Source organism: Tiliqua scincoides, chromosome 2 (assembly GCF_035046505.1).
Source record: "Tiliqua scincoides isolate rTilSci1 chromosome 2, rTilSci1.hap2, whole genome shotgun sequence".
NCBI lineage: Eukaryota > Metazoa > Chordata > Lepidosauria > Squamata > Scincidae > Tiliqua > Tiliqua scincoides.
This window is the reverse complement of record NC_089822.1, coordinates 262,478,095-262,495,514: the sequence shown is the minus strand read 5'-3', so window position 1 is coordinate 262,495,514 and position 17,420 is coordinate 262,478,095. Positions and strand designations below refer to the sequence as shown.

At 47.7% G+C, this 17,420-nt stretch overlaps 1 protein-coding gene across 3 annotated transcripts in view; it reads left to right on the top strand.

Moving 5' to 3' along the window:
- Positions 1 to 3,701, top strand: part of LOC136640318 (zinc finger protein 271-like) — a 208,097-nt gene extending 204,396 nt beyond the window's left edge. The window contains exons 2-4 of one of the 3 annotated variants that reach the window (XM_066615354.1): positions 205 to 287; positions 517 to 643; positions 1,658 to 3,701. In XM_066615354.1, coding sequence (XP_066471451.1) covers positions 264 to 287; positions 517 to 643; positions 1,658 to 3,552 — 2,046 coding nt within the window. In that variant the 5' untranslated portion in view covers positions 205 to 263 and the 3' untranslated portion in view covers positions 3,553 to 3,701. Of the gene's footprint in view, positions 1 to 204; positions 288 to 516; positions 644 to 1,654 lie in introns of all 3 variants that reach the window. The other 2 variants (XM_066615353.1, XM_066615352.1) reach the window with 2 other exon arrangements.
- Positions 3,702 to 17,420: the final 13,719 nt, after the last annotated feature.

Below are 17,420 nucleotides of genomic sequence, written 5' to 3'. Positions count from 1 at the left end.
AGCCAGGACTGCATCTGCATCTGCACCTGAAGATGGGTATCATCCAGCCATGGCCGTCGCCGCATTCCTCCATCAGTCTGTCCAGTCTCCCTTGCAGCTGTCACCACAATGAGGAGAAAGGAATTCAAACCGGGACACCCAGGATAAGCATGTGTATGAGAGGAAAAAGCCTCTTACAGTTCTCATCTTTTCTCTCCCTGACAGGTAGTGAAGAAACAGAGTCCCTGCAAACCAAGCCATCACATCCTTGTGGAGGAGCAGAAATGGCTGCCGCTCATCCAGGCCAGGTAAGGGGTGTGAGCAGGGCACAGCTTGAGCCTCTCCTCCTGCCTGGCAGGGGTATCTCCCCTCTAGAGAAGAAGAAGAACCATCCACATTCCCCACCTCTTTCTCCCATGGATCTGCACACCAGCCAGAAGCACACAGATTCTTGTTGCTTGTGGGCAGTTCTCTTTGGGACATGCAGGCAGAACCTGGGTTGACCTGCTGATGCAGCATCTCTCCTTTTTCTTTCAGAGCCCCGTTTCGTTTGCAGAGGTCGCTGTGTATTTCAGCAGTGCGGAGTGGGCTCTGCTGGATCAACGCCAAAGGTGCCTCTATGAAGCAGTCACAATGGACAACTATGAGAATGTGGCCTTTGCAGGTAAGAAGGGTCCTTTGGCCGTAACCGATAGGTGGCTCACGTGGGAATCCCTGCTCCATTGGATGTTGACATGGGGAGTTGGTCGCTAGGTTGCCTGATTTGGTCATGGCTACTGCTAAGCCTGATGGCCCCACATCCTCCCCTTCTGGCCCAACAATGATCTGGAGTTTTTTGATGAGGAGGGTAGCCCCAAATTGTGCCATGCTGGAAAGCTTTGGGCATCTTATCCTTCAGCTGTCTTTTGGAGGAGGTGGGCATGTCTGAGAGTGCACTGCACCCTGTGTTTGGGCTCTCCTACTGTTGGGCTGGATTTGAGGCAACAAACTGTAACTGAATTGAGACAGAGCAGACTTCCTTTCTTTCTGGAGGACAGGCAGTTTTGGAAGTGGATCCTTTCGTAAATGGGGTTGCCCTCCCTCTGACGGAAGCAGGGCACCGGGCTGGTTGTGCTTTTAGACACAGTTTGCTTCTGGAAGCCTAGATGTCGCCTGGACACAACTTTGGCTAATTCGTCAGCTGTGACCCTTTTCTAGAAAACCTTAGACCGTAGAAGATTTCCCTGGGAGGTGTGAGGGTAAATGGAATACCAGATGCAGGGGAGTAGCAGCGAAATGCAAGTATCTTGTGGTCTTGCATGCTCCTTGAGGCATCTGGTGGGCTGCTGTGAGATACAGGAAGCTGGACTAGATGGGCCTATGGCCTGATCCAGTGGGGCTGTTCTTATGATCTTAAGATTGCTTCACAGATTTCCTAAATCTCAAATGTCTTGTTCTTCACTAGAGTCTTTCTTTCTCTCTCTCTCTCCCCCCCCCCCAATTGTGGCCTTGATTTTTCTGAAATTCTGTCTCTTCCTCTGAAGAAACATGCATTAATGAGGCTACTTTCAGGTACAGGTTGATGTGGTTTTCCTGGGCCTCAGTTCTGATTGCAAACAAATATGTTTTATTACAAGATCTCCAACTAGCTGTACTTTCTGCCTTTGGCCTCTAATCGCATTTCTCTTTCTTTCAGCAGCATCAGTTTTGAACCAGTGTGGAAGAAAGACGCAACAGGCTTGCTCTTCACATCAAAGAGCCCACGCGATGGAGAAACCCTCTACAGGCCAGGAGTATGGAAAGAGTTGCAATCAGAGTGTTATCCTTGCAAATGACCAGACAACTCGTTCAAGAGAGAAACCCTATACGTGCCAGGAGTGTGGAAAGAGCTTCTATAAAAGTGATAAATTTAAGATCCATCAGAGAAGTCACACAGGTGAGAAACTTTATCTGTGCCAAGCGTGTGGAAAGAGCTTCAGTCAGGTTGATGAACTTAGGACACATAAGAGAACTCACACCGAGGAGAAACCCTACACTTGCCAGGAATGTGGAAAGAGGTTCAGTCTAAGTAGTACACTTACGAACCACCTGAGAACCCATACAGGGGAGAAACCCTACACATGCCAGGAGTGTGGAAAGAGCTTCAGTGTAAATAGTACACTTAAGATCCATCAGAGAACGCACACAGGGAAGAAACCCTATACATGTCAGGAGTGTGGAAAGAGCTTCAGTCGAAGTGCTAAATTTAAGATCCATCAGAGAATCCACACAGGGGAGAAACCCTATACATGCCAGGAGTGTGGAAAGGGCTTCAGTCAAAATTGTAGACTTAGGATGCATCAGAGGACCCACACAGGGGAGAAACCCTACACTTGCCATGAGTGTGGAAAGAGCTTCGGCCTAATTAGCACGCTTAAGATCCATCAGAGAACCCACACAGGGAAGAAACCCTATACATGCCAGGAGTGTGGAAAGAGCTTCAGTCAAAGTTGTAAACTTACTACCCACCAGAGAACTCATACAGGAGAGAAACCCTATTTATGCCAAGAGTGTGGAAAGAGCTTTGGTCAGCTTTTTACCCTCATGAGCCACCAGAAAATTCATTCAGGGGAGAAACCCTATACATGCCAGGAGTCTGCAAAGAGCTTCCGTCAGCTTGGGGCCCTTATAAACCACCAGAAAATTCATTCAGGGGAGAAACCCTATACTTGCCAGGAGTGTGCAAAGAGCTTCCGGCAGCTTGGAGCCCTTATGAGCCACCAGAAAATTCATTCAGGGGAGAAACCCTATACATGCCAGGCATGTGGAAAGAGCTTCAGTGAGAATAGTACACTTAAGACCCATCAGAGAACCCACACAGGGGAGAAACCTTACACTTGCCAGGAGTGTGGAAAGAGCTTCAGTCGAAATGCTAAACTTAAGATCCATCAGAGAACCCACACAGGGGAGAAACCCTACACTTGCCAGGAGTGTGGAAAGAGCTTCAGTCAAAGTGGTAAACTTAAGATTCATCAGAGAATACACACAGGGGAGAAACCCTACACATGCCAGGAGTGCGGAAAGAGTTTCAGTCGAAATAGTAAACTTAAGATCCATCAGAGAACCCACACAGGGGAGAAACCCTACACATGCCAAGAGTGTGGAAAGAGCTTCAGTCGAAATGCTAAACTTAAGATCCATCAGAGAACCCACACAGGGGAGAAACCCTACACATGCCAGGTGTGTGGAAAAAGTTTCTGTCAAAGCAGTAAACTTAAAATCCATCAGAGAACCCATACAGGGGAGAAACCCTATGCATGCCAGGAGAGTGGAAAGAGCTTCAGTGAGAGTGGCAAACATACCACCCACCAGAAAACTCAAACAGAAGAGAAACAAGTCGTCATGGAACATACACAGGGGAGAAACCTCATACATGCCAGGAGTGTGGAAAGAGCTCCAGCTGGAATTATGAACTCACCTACCACCAGAGTATTCACACAAGAGCAAAACCCTATATATGCCAGAAGTATGGAAAGAGTGTTTGTGATCAGTCCAGTCTTTTTGAGCATAAAATGGAACACAGTGGAGAGTAACCATATGAATGTTGTCAGGTAGAGGGAAGAATTTTCAAAGCGGAGTCCCTTTTATGCCCACCCAAGAATTGAAGTTTAAACATTCCTGCTGTTTCGCCAACATTCCGCTGAAATGTGTATGAAGTAGTTTCTTCTTTTTAAAAAAAAAAATAAATGAATTTTGTCACTGGACACCCTGTTATGATTTCCTAGAGACCCTGATGTTTGAAAAGGTCAGCAGGCATGTGGGTGTACATGCTGATGTTATTTATCAGGACATTCAAAAGTTCTTAGATGCAGTCTCTCACCAAAGGCTCCTGAGAGAACCCCACAGTCAGGGAATAAGGGAGGAACTGGTTGAACACCAAGAAACAGAGAGTGGGTGTAAACAGGCCTTTAGCTCCCCTTCCTGTCAGTTGTTACTGTTTACTTACCTGTACTGATGCTGCACGAGATCCGAAGATTCGTATGACCACCCTTGTAAGATCAGAAAATGTTTCTGGTGGCATTAAAAAGACAGCAGGTGTCTGGATGGGGACATGCATGATGATGGTTGCAGTTTCAGTTCACACACTGTGAAAACCCCAAGCAACAAGGTGCGTCTATACTTTCAGAGCAGAAGACGAAAGGGCAGCGCAATCCTAACCCCCATCCCAGTCAGCACAGGTTCCTTACGCCTGCTCCCAAGTGTCACGAATGTGAATGTGTCCATAATGCACGTTCAGGACTACTCAGGAGCTGTTTAGGCCCTTGTGAGGATGGGCACTGACATAGTAGCACCGGACCTGTGCTCTGACCGGGTATGTTTGTGCCAGCCTGCACAGGCTGGTGCAGGGGTTTGGAGAGGTGGCGGGAGAGCGTAATGGAGGTTGGGCATTTTGAGCAGAGGATAGCAGAACACTTGGTGGATCAGGATTGGGAGGGAGGTGGGACCGATTGCGGCAGCCCAGGCCAGATCTAACCCCTGGCCCCAGTCCAACAGGCCTTACGCAGGCTGCTCAGATTTGCACCCATGAAATTTGTGCCTGTGGGCACAGATCCAAGTAACCATATAGGACTGTTTGGTGTGTGACATGGGGGTAAATGGAATAGAATCCACTTTCTTTGTGCCCTGGTCCTACCTTATGCTGAATACAATGCAGGCAACCCAGCCTACCTGTTTCAGCGCAAGTTAGGATTGCGCCCTTAAGAACACAGACAAGGCACATTGAATTTCTGGTTTACAAGCCTAATCAACCAGTTCATCTCCTAACACAATCAAACCCCCCCACAGCCACTTACAAAGAGCCCACATCATATTTCTGCTTCCTTACCAATTCATTAGCCCACTGCCCAAATACCTCACTTATCACAGCACTTTAGCACAGAACTAGCTGATTTTAAGTCATCCAAAATTAGGCCCAGTTTAGCTAGATGCTTTCCATTGTCAACCTCCGTTTCAGATTGCAGATATCCCTAATCTGATATATGTGGTCTCTTATCCAGTTTTTCCCTACATTTTACCCAAGTTATACAACATTTTCTTGGCAGTTGTAGCCTCGTTGTTGTGGACTAGCTGTTCATTAGTCAGGGCCCTAATTAGTATATTCTTAGCTTTGGCATACTTGTATTGTACAGTATTTGTATTGGCACATACAAGTATTTGGCATACTTATATTGTACTTGTATTTGTACAGTAGTAATCCCCTGTTCTTCACATTTGGCTCTTCTGTACTTCCAGCTCTCAAATGCCTCAAAGTCTAACCTTGGTACTTGTTGCAAAAACATAGCCCAATGGTTAGATCCCCATGTCATGGTTTGCCCTTGCAGTTGTGAAAGAAGCTATTAGTCTCCTCTACACACACATGAAAAAGTAAAGCAAATCTAGTCTTATAAAAAGGGGAAACAAAAAAAAATTCATCCAAGTAGACTAAAGGCACAATCCAAATTGTGCCTTGGGCCGGCGCAACGTGCCGTAATCTGAACATAAGAACATAAGAACAGCCCCACTGGATCAGGCCATAGGCCCATCTAGTCCAGCTTCCTGTATCTCACAGCGGCCCACCAAATGCCCCAGGGAGCACACCAGATAACAAGAGACCTCATCCTGGTGCTCTCCCCTACATCTGGCATTCTGACTTAACCCATTCCTAAAATCAGGAGGTTGCGCATACACATCATGGCTTGTACCCCATAATGGATTTTTCCTCCAGAAATTCATCCAATCCCCTTTTAAAGGCGTCTAGGCTAGACGCCAGCACCACATCCTGTGGCAAGGAGTTCCACAGACCGACCACGCGCTGAGTAAAGAAATATTTTCTTTTGTCTGTCCTAACCCGCCCAACACTCTATTTTAGTGGATGTCCCTGGTTCTGGTATTATGTGAGAGTGTAAAGAGCATCTCCTATCCACTCTGTCCATCCCCTGCATAATTTGTATGTCTAATTCATGTCCCCCCTCAAGCGTCTCTTTTCTAGGCTGAAGAGGCCCAAACGCCGTAGCCTTTCCTCATAAGGAAGGTGCCCCAGCCCATAATCATCTTAGTCGCTCTCTTTTGCACCTTTTCCATTTCCACTATGTCTTTTTTTGAGATGCGGCGACCAGAACTGGACACAATACTCCAGGTTGGCCTTACCATCGATTTGTACAACGGCATTATAATACTAACCGTTTTGTTCTCAATACCCTTCCTAATGATCCCAAGCATAGAATTGGCCTTCTTCACTGCCACCGCACATTGGGTCGACACTTTCATTGACCTGTCCACCACCACCCCAAGATCTCTCTCCTGATCTGTCACAGACAGCTCAGAACCCATCAGCCTATATCTAAAGTTTTGATTTTTTGCCCCAATGTGCATGACTTTACACTTACTGACATTGAAGCGCATCTGCCATTTTGCTGCCCATTCAGCCAGTCTGGAGAGATCCTTCTGGAGCTCCTCACAATCACTTCTGGTCTTTACCACTCGGAAAAGTTTGGTGTCGTCTGCAAACTTAGCCACTTCACTGCTCAACCCTGTCTCCAGGTCATTTATGAAGAGGTTGAAAAGCACCGGTCCCAGGACAGATCCTTGGGGCACACCGCTTTCACCTCTCTCCATTGTGAAAATTGCCCATTGACACCCACTCTCTGCTTCCTGGCCTCCAACCAGTTCTCAATCCACGAGAGGACCTGTCCTCTAATTCCCTGACTGTGGAGTTTTTTCAGTAGCCTTTGGTGAGGGACCGTGTCAAACGCCTTCTGAAAGTCCAGATATATAATGTCCACGGGTTCTCCCGCATCCACATGCCTGTTGACCTTTTCAAAGAATTCTATAAGGTTCGTGAGGATAAGGTTCGTGAGGCAAGACTTACCCTTACAGAAGCCATGCTGACTCTCCCTCAGCAAGGCCTGTTCGTCTATGTGTTTTGAGATCCTATCTTTGATGAGGCATTCCACCATCTTACCCGGTATGGATGTTAGGCTGACCGGCCTATAGTTTCCCGGGTCCCCCCTCTTTCCCTTTTTAAAAATAGGCGTGACATTTGCTATCCTCCAATCTTCTGGCACCGTGGCCGTTTTGAGGGACAAGTTGCATACCTTAGTCAAGAGATCTGCAACTTCATTCTTCAATTCCTTAATAACCCTTGGGTGTATGCCATCAGGGCCCGGTGACTTATTGATCTTTAATTTATCAATGAGGTCTGAAACATCTTCTCTTTTAACCTCTATCTGACTTAACTCCTCGGTTAGGAGGGGCCGTTCGGGTAGCGGTATCTGCCCGAGGTCTTCTGCCGTGAAGACAGATGCAAAGAACTCATTTAATTTCTCTGCCATCTCTAAGTCTCCTTTTATCTCCCCTTTCCCTCCCTCACCATCCAGAGGGCCAACCGCTTCTCTGGCGGGTTTCCTGCTTCTAACATATTTGAAGGAGCTTTTATTATTCCCCTTAATGTTGCTGGCCATGCGTTCCTCATAGTCTCGCTTGGCCTCCCGTATCACCTACTTACATTTCTTTTGCCACAGTTTATGTTCCTTTTTATTCTCTTCATTAGGGCAAGACTTCCATTTACGGAAGGAAGCTTCCTTGCCCTTCACAGCCTCTCTAACTTGGCTGGTTAGCCATGCGGGCTCTCTCCTGGATTTAGTGGAACCCTTCTTTCTTTGCGGTATACACCTCTGCTGGGCCTCTATTACTGTTGTTTTAAGCAGCCTCCATGCATTCTGGAGAGACTGGACTCTTTTTACCCTCCCTTTCAACCTCCTTCTAACCAGCCTCCTCATTTGAGGGAAGTCCGCCCGTCGGAAGTCAAGGGTTTTTGTTAGAGATTTGCCTGGTATTCTTCCCCCAACGTGCACGTCAAAACGGATCGCAGCATGATCACTGTTCCCCAATGGCTCAGTAACGTTTACATCTCTAACCAGGTCCTGCGTACCGCACAAAATTAAATCCAGAGTCACCTGTCCTCTGGTGGGCTCCGTGACTAGCTGATCTAAGCCACAGTCATTCAGCACGTCAATCTGGAGGACAGGGTATTTGGGAACAGAGGTTCCTCCTTTCCTAGCTGGGGTTGCTCTCCTTCTGATGGCAGGTGAAGGCTGGGTCAAATAACTAAGGGCACAATCCTGGTTTGCAAATGGTTTGGCACAAGTCCCAAGCCATAAGGCACTTTTGTGCCAACATAAGGGGAGATAGGCCAGCGCACAGACGTGGACCTCCCCACACTGACATGGGCCCCGGGAAGGGGAAATTTGCACCAACCAAGCTCGGCTGGCACAAAGATTGGGGGTGTGTGGTGAGGGTGGGGAGGAGGCTGGAGGGAGGTGTTTCAGAGCGGGGGCGGGCGGTGGGAGGGACTGTGGGCAGGCAGGTACCGGGAAACGGGGCCCACTACTGGCACTTATGCCAGATCCTGACCCCATTCCTCGGCAGCCCAGAGCAGACCCGGGCTGCTCGGATTTGTACCACCTCTTCGGGGTAAGGGGAAAAATTTCAGCACAAGATAGGATTGGGCTGCCTGTTCTTCGAGCCTTGAGGATATTCATTAGGGCTGCTTCATTATGAGAAATGGATTTTGTAAATAAATAAAATATTACTTGTAAATAAATAAAATATTTCTTTCTAGATCACTTTTCTCGTAAAGCTAGGTGGGTCCCAATAGGGCGTCATTTTAAAAAGTGGGTCCCAGTGCTAAACAGTTTGAAAACCACTGGTTTAGAAAGCTGGCATTCCTGAGTACTCAATCTGGTTGTAGCAATGAATTCAAACAGCGCAATCCTATCTTGCTCCAAGTCTAGTAAACATAGACTTGTGTTTCTGGAACTCCCCAAATCCACCCCTTATTTAGGTAGGAGCATAGAAAACTAGCATATGAAGGAAAAGGGTTCTAGCATAATTGTTTGCCTATATAAGAACAGCCCCACTGGATCAGGCCATAGGCCCATCTAGTCCAGCTTCCTGTATCTCACAGAGGCCCACCAAATGCCCCTGAGAGCACACCAGATAACAAGAGACCTCATTCTGGTGCCCTCCCTTGCATCTGACATAGCCCATTTCTAAAATCAGGAGGTTGCACATACATATCATGGCTTGTAACACGTAATGGATTTTTCCTCCAGAAACTTGTCCAATCCCCTTTTAAAGGCATCCAGGCCAGATGCCATCACCACATCCTGTGGCAAGGAGTTCCACAGACCAACCACACGCTGAGTAAAGAAATATTTTCTTTTGTCTGTTCTAACTCTCCCAACACTCAATTTTAGTGGATGTTCCCTGGTTCTGGTGTTATGTGAGAGCGTAAAGAGCATCTCTCTATCCACTTTATCCTTCCCATGCATAATTTTGTATGTCTCAATCATGTCCCCCCTCAGGCGCCTCTTTTCTAGGCTGAAGAGGCTCAAACGCCGTAGCCTTTCCTCATAAGGCAGGTGCCCCAGCCCAGTAATCATCTTAGTTGCTCTCTTTTGCACCTAACATGGTACTTCTCTGTCTGTGGGAACTTTATTTTTGAATAGGGGTATGGGCCCCGCAGTTAGCAACTAGCCCTAACCTCCCTACCTCCTATTTATTAATTTAACTAAGAACATTCTGGTGGCCTGCCTTGCATCTGGCATTCTGACATAGCCCATTTCTAAAATCAGGAGGTTGCACATATACATCATGGCTTGTAACCCATAACTGGGTAAACTGGGAATGAACTAGGAAAAGGCAGTTTGCTGCAAACACCCAAAGTTGGGGACTCATACAGAGGGAGGCTACTTTGAGGAAAATTACCTTCCAATAGGACAAAGACACCCCCCTTCCGAAATACTGGGGCTCTTTATAAATAGACAGTGGTGGAAAGTGGACAGTCTGTGGGAACATGGTTCCTTTGAGTGAGCAGGGACAAAGCAGGTAAAAACACAAGAAGTTTATTAAAGGTTGAAAAATAATATCAAAGCAGTCAAAGGAAAGAGTTCTGGATTTTTTTAAGCGTCTGATGCTTCCAATAAAAGAGTGTGGGGTGGCAAAGGATGTTAAAAAACAAGCAGCAAATAAAACCTTAACTGACGTTTCTGGTTACTTTCTCTACCCCGCTTCTTCTATTCCAGGTTCTGGATTCTTGCACCCACTCATAGAATGGTAGGTGAGACTTTGTGAGGCTCCAGATGCTTCTGGCATCAGGGCTGGGCAAATGCACAAAGAAGGGTTCCTGACCCTGCATTTAATGAATGATGGACATTAATACAGGTTGACCACAGCTGCGATACAAGGACATCTGCAAGAGGGATCTGAAGGCCTTAGGAGTGGACCTCAACAGGTGGGAAACCCTGGCCTCTGAGTGGTCCGCTTGGAGGCAGGCTGTGCAGCATGGCCTTTCCCAGTTTGAAGAGACACTTGGCCAACAGTCTGAGGCAAAGAAGGAAGGCCCATAGCCAGGGAGACAGACCAGGGACAGACTGCACTTGCTCCCAGTGCAGAAGGGATTGTCACTCCCGAATCGGCCTTTTCAGCCACACTAGATGCTGTTCCAGAACCACCATTCAGAGCGTGATACCATAGTCCTTCGTGACTGAAGGTTGCCAACTACTAGGACATTAATAACCAGGTTTCAGCTGTGGGATGACATATGGGAGGGTCACTTGGGCTACTTGAATTTCCCACTTGTGGAGAACTACACAGGCCAGCGAGCTGGTTCACAGCCAGGTCCTGTGTTTTCCAACCAGTTGGGGAAAAAGAAGGTGCCTGAACAGTAAGCAGCAACCCTGACAGGACAAACATGGCGACTGCCTTCAGATGACTCGGCAGCCCCTTCAGGATGCTGAGGCATCACTGAGGCAGGTGCTAGAAAAGTCCAGTGTTTCTCAAACTGGGGGTAGGGACCAACTAGGCGGGTCATGAACCAATTTCATGGGCGTCCCCATTCATTTCAATATTTTATTATTAATACATTAGACTTGATGCTACCATGGTATGTGGCTGCACTTGGGGAAATGTGACATATCTATACTTCTACTCTATCTGCTTTTAACAATGATAGTAAATGGGACTTACTCCTGGGTAAGTGTGGGTAGGATTGCAGCCTAGGATTGTTAAACATTTTCCTGCTTGATGACGTCACTTCTGGTCATGACATCACTCCTGGGCCCTGACAGATTCTCATTCTAAAAAGTGGGTCCTGGTGCTAAAAGGTTGAGAACCACTGGTCCAAAACAAGGGGGAAATGGGGAAATCCAGGACTTTGACCACAAGAGGAACATTCTGAAGAGGAATCTTCTGGCACTGTGGCCGTTTTGAGGGACAAGTTGCATACCTTAGTCAAGAGATCTGCAACTTCATTCTTCAATTCCTTAATAACCCTTGGGTGGATGCCATCAGGGCCTGGTGACTTATTGATCTTTAATTTATCAATGAGGTCTGAAACATCTTCTCTTTTAACCTCTATCTGACTTAACTCCTCGGTCAGGAGGGGCTGTTCGGGCAGCGGTATCTGCCCGAGGTCTACTGCCATGAAGACAGATGCAAAGAACTCATTTAATTTCTCTGCCATCTCTAAGTCTCCTTTTATCTCCCCTTTCCCTCCCTCACCATCCAGAGGGCCAACCGCTTCTCTGGCAGGTTTCCTGCTTCTAATATATTTGAAGGAGCTTTTATTATTCCCCTTAATGTTGCTGGCCATGCGTTCCTCATAGTCTCGCTTGGCCTCCCGTATCACCTTCTTACATTTCTTTTGCCACAGTTTATGTTCCTTTTTACTCTCCTCATTAGGGCAAGACTTCCATTTACGGAAGGAAGCTTCCTTGCCCTTCACAGCCTCTCTAACTTGGCTGGTTAGCCATGTGGGCACCCTCCTGGATTTAGTGGAACCCTTCTTTCTTTGTGGTATACACCTCTGCTGGGCCTCTATTACTGTTGTTTTAAGCAGCCTCCATGCACTCTGGAGAGATTGGACTCTTTTTACCCTCCCTTTCAACCTCCTTCTAACCAGCCTCCTCATTTGGGGGAAGTCTGCCCATTGGAAGTCAAGGGTTTTTGTTAGAGATTTGCCTGGTATTCTTCCCCCAACGTGCATGTCAAAACGGATCACAGCATGATCACTGTTCCCCAATGGCTCAGTAACGTTTACATCTCTAACCAGGTCCTGCGTACCGCACAATATTAAATCCAGAGTCACCTGTCCTCTGGTGGACTCCGTGACTAGCTGCTCTAAGCCACAGTCATTTAGCACATCAAGAAATCCGGTTTCCTTATTGTGACCAGAACACAAATTGACCCAGTCAATATGAGGATAATTGAAGTCCCCCATGATTACAACCCTGTCCCTCCTTGTCACCTCCCTGATCCGTTTCCTCATTTCAAGGTCCCCATCCGATTTCTGGTCTGGAGGACGATAGCACACCCCCAGTATTACATCGCTGCACAAACCTGGTAATTTAATCCACAGAGATTCTACGGTGGAGTCAGACCCGCCTTCAATCTCTACTTTGCTGGATTCTATCCCTTCCTTAACATAAACGGCCACCCCACCTCCAACACGCCCCTGCCTGTCCCTCCTGTAGAGTTTATAGCCCGGGATTGCGGTAGCCCACTGATTCTCCGCATTCCACCACGTTTCCGTTATGCCCACTATGTCAATGTTTTCCCTTGTCACCAGACATTCCAGTTCTCCCACCTTTGCTTGGAGACTTCGGGCATTCGCATAAAAGCATTTGTACACGGAATGCCCTAGGATGGGCTGCTTATTCGCTCCTTTGTCCCCACATCCTCTCATTGTGCCAAACCGTCTATCACATCCCATCACGCTACCTTTCCCAATTTCTTCTCCTACTCTGCCTTTGTCTTGTTGTTCTCTAACCATCCCCATAGGGATGAGGAGTCCCGAACCGGATGCCCCTCGGCTCCTGTCGGCCTTCCCCCAGGGATCAGTTTAAAAGCTGCTCTACCACCTTTTTAATGTTATGCGCCAGCAGTCTGGTTCCATTCTGGTTCAAGTGGAGCCCGTCCCTCTTGTACAGGCCCCGCTTGTCCCAAAACATTCCCCAGTGCCTAACAAATCTAAACCCCTCCTCCCTACACCACCGTCTCATCCACGCATTGAGACACCTGAGCTCCGCCTGCCTAGCTGGCCCTGCACGTGGAACAGGTAGCACTTCAGAGAACGCTACCTTTGAGGTCCTGGCTTTCAGCTTCCTGCCTAAAAGCCTAAATTTGGACCTAAATTTCCTGCCTAAAAGCCTCTAGGACCTCCCAGCTACACTTGCCCACATCGTTGGTGCTGACATGCACCACAGCCGCTACCTCTCCCCCAGCACTGTCTACTAGCCTGTCTAGACGAGAAGTGATGTCCGCAACCTTCGCACCAGGCAGGCAAGTCACCATGCGGTCCTCACATCCGTCGCAAACCCCCCTCTCTATGTTTCTAATAATCGAATCCCCCACTACAAGAAGCCCCCGACCCCCCTCCTGCCGAGGAGTATCCCGAGTGCATTCGGATACGGGCCCATCCCCCGGAGAAGGGGTCCCCCCTAGGGGATTGTTTCCCTCCTCTCCAGGATGACGTCCTCCAGTCCCGAGACTTCCCACCCGGGCAGCTGAGGAGCTGCACGCCTGAGGTTGGGACGAAGCCTGATCGTCCCCAGAAGTCTCCCCACGGTCCTCCTCTGCCTGCCTGCGCTTCTCCAGGTCAGCCACCAAGGCTTCAAGGGAGCAGACGCATTTCCTGAGACCCTGGAGCTCCTTGCACTGAAGACACACCCATGACTTATGCTCCAGAGGCATATAATCATACATTATATGCAATCATAATAATGCAGACTTAAGGTGGTTTACCTGAGCTGGCAAGTGGTGGAATTTCCTCCACGTCCTTGGAGTCTCTCACCTGCAACCCTTCTCCTGGTTCCAGCTGGGAAGCAAGGTCAGGTTTGGAAGCTGGGCTACCTGCATAAGGAGGAAGAAAGAAGAAGGGTCAGAAATGGGTGCGATGAGTCCACTGATGCTGTTGTCAGTTGTGAACATACATGAAGCTGCCCTCTGTCAAGTCAGGGCATTGCTTCATCCAGCTCAATATTTGTCTGCTCTGAGTAGCAGTGACTTTCAGAGGTTTCAGATGAAGGATATCCCCCAGCCCTCCTTGGAGAAACCAGGGATTGGTACAGATCTATAACCAGATTTAACAATGAGTCTTGTAGCACCTTAAACATTAAGGCAGTAATACCTCAGCAGACATCTGTTCTGCTAAAGCCAAGTATTGCACAAAGCAGATCTAAATGAGATGCTGTTTAAAGCCACAGGAGACAATTGCCCCCAATGCCTGGAATGCACTGCTCCCATTGGCTACAATGGCTGTCAATCACCCTGAAGAAGGCTGTAACAAAACAGCAGGAGAGCAGGGGTTTGCAAACCCTGGCCCCCGGGCCAGATGCAGCCCACAGAAAGCCTCTATCCAGCCCACAGTAATCTGATCCCCTGAGAGCCTCTGGTCCAGTTGACCCAAACACAACCAGAGTTGTGCTTGTGGGGTGGGGGAATGGGGGTCCATTTAAGTGTATGCTTTATTTCTTGGGCTGTGTCAGTACTTGGAGTAACCCTGGACACTTGAGCCCAATCATTTATTCATTCCATCCAAGATTTCTCTCTAAAGTATTTATTTACATTTTATATTTATTTTTTTCCTGTCCCTTGACACTGTACCAGTTATTTGATGCGGCTCTTTGGCTGAAAAGTTGGCTGAGAGACCCCTGCACTAGAGGAAAAAGCATCACTCTATATGCTTTCCTGGAGTAAGTGTCATTGAACACAATGGGACTTACTTCCGAGTAAACTTGTATAGGATTGCACTAGAAGAATTCTAGCAGCAGAAGCTTACGTGGACTTACAGTCCACTTAGGATCAAATCCTAACCAGCTTCCCAGCACTGGCATAGCTGTGCCAATGGGGGGTGTGCTGCATCCTGCAGTTGGGTGGCACCCACGGAGGCCTCCTCAAAGTAAGGGAATGTTTGTCCCCTTACCTTGGAGCTGCTTACTTTACGTCAGTGCGGGAAAGTGGGTTAGCACTGCACCCTTAGTCAGATCCACGAAGGTTGGCAGGTGTCTGGATAAATACATACTGTACAAATGAATTCTATTAACTACTTCATTGTTCCTGCTGCACATCACAGCTCAAAAAATCTGCGTGTCCTAGAGGAGCGCTGAAGTCCACAGGAGAAACTGATCATGCAAATCCAACAATTTCTACTAAAGTCAGTGGCAAGAAGAAATCTTACCCAAGGAGGCCTGCACCACCTCACTGTTCTGGGCACTTTGACTGGAATTCAGCAGATCCTCTTTTCCCTCCGATAAGCCTACAGCTACATCATCAAACGTCATCAGCTCCTGAAAGCAGAGAACACCAGAAACATCAGGAAGCCATTCCCTCATTGAGGAGGGGGGGAAAACACCTTTGGCTGAAAGAGAGAGGGCATGCCAGGGCATTCTTGCAGAAGGCTTCATGAGATCACCGCAGCACAGCTTAGAATGGTCTTTTTCACTCTCATGCTTTCTTCTTACACGTATTCTACAAATGCGGCCGGATGAGATGGTAGGACTGAGGATACCATTTCAGACTGCCAACACTTCATAAATATAAAGTTTCCAAGCAAAAACCTTGCATCAAAGGAAACAGAATCAATCTGTTACCTTTTGTCCTGGTTCTCTATTTGCAAAGTGTTTTGTGCTGGTTCTCCACTTGCAGGGTGCTTTCAGGATAGGAAAACTGGCAAAAACGTGACTCTTCCCCCTCCCCCCGCCCTGGCACCCCAGTCTGAAGTAACACAGTCCATTCTACCCTGTCAGGATTCTCCGCTCATTTTGGCCAAGCAGCAGATCTGCAACTCTGGAAGAAAGTACCTCTGGCAGTGATCCCATACCTTTTATGGTTTTGTTTTTTTTTATTTGTGGCCCTGGTCTTCTGACTACCACTTGTCTCCATGTCAAGGGAGCCTTGCCTACTTGATTTCTGTGTATAGCAGGCTGCTGTTTAAGGCACAAGAGCAGGGTCTAGAAAACAAAGCTGGCAACCCATCATAGCTTTCCCCAAAGAAGCCTAGAAATTTTCTGCTAAGGCTGAAGATCCAGAACCCCTTCCCCTCATAGAATGACATGGTTCCCATGGTTTCCAAGGTTACATGGACAGAGGGTACAGCAGCTGTAGGACCAATTTTACATCTGTGCTCCATACATGGGCCTGTACTGTTTCTGAGTTCTAGCTGGAGAAAGTAATGGGTGCCACTCCACCCTCCATCTCTCTACTCCCCCTCCCTCCTCCAAATCCAACCCACACACAGCTCCCTGATGCAACATCATAATCACAACACCTCTGCTTCCACCATCTTCCTGGCCCACAAAGGAAGGGACGATCCAATGACAACAGGGAACGTTCTACAACCTGGAAGAATGAAAGCTGTAACAGTACCAGAACCTGTAAAGAAGAGGAAAGTGATGTCAACCAAAGGCTGCCTGTAGCTAGCAAGAACAGCTTTTGAAAACCTGTAAGGAGGCCTGCACTGGACATCTTTCTAGGGGACAGGAAGCATCCCATGAGCCTTTCTGGCCCATCAGTATCAAAGACGCTTCCTTGGCTAATATCTCTGTAGTTCCCTGCTTTTACTAGGGCTGGGTAGTAGCAGATTGTACCACCTGAAGTCCCTCATTCCAGACACACTTGGGACTTGGCTCTTTTCCAAAAGAGTATTTTTGGGTAGAGCATTTCTGGTCTTCTCACAGCCCAGTCCTCCCCAAGAGCTACAAGTTGGGAGGAAGAAGACTGCGGCAGTAATAAGGAATATAATTTCTCTTTCTGTACCCGAGCAAATTTTTTTTTAAAAGCCTTTCAACAGAGCAGGCAGAACATATACACCCTGCTGGAATTAACACACACAAAACAGTTTCACAGGTCAGCACATTAAATCAGAACTCTATCACGTACAAGAAAGCAGTAGCAAAATACTCAACCAGCAGCTGAAAACCCAGCCTAGGAAACAGGCTCAGCATCACTGACTGAGATCCGATAAACCTACCACCACTTTACAGCAGCTGTGGCCTCCTCATCTGGAATTTGGCCAGGTGAGAGGCCTGATACCATGCTGGTTGGGCAAGGTCTTGCCGAGTGGGAATTGCCTGCAGCTGCGGTTCTTCCTAGCCTTCTGCACTTTTGCTTTAAGAGGCTCCTGATAGACCTTCTGAAGTACAGGGAAGCTGTGCCTGGCCCCCACCACCCTGCACTTAAGAAGTGACTGGTGCTGAAGGCTTCTGGGAGTCCTGCGCTACCAGTTTGGAAACTACTGCCTTACTGTGAAGGTGTTGTTGTGTCCAGTAGACTCTAAATATATTTTCTGTTGAATTACTACAACAAAATTAAGACCTATAGGTAGGCCTGAAGGTATGCCTTCAGATCCATAGGTATTGCAGTTAAAATAATAACAAAGTCACTTT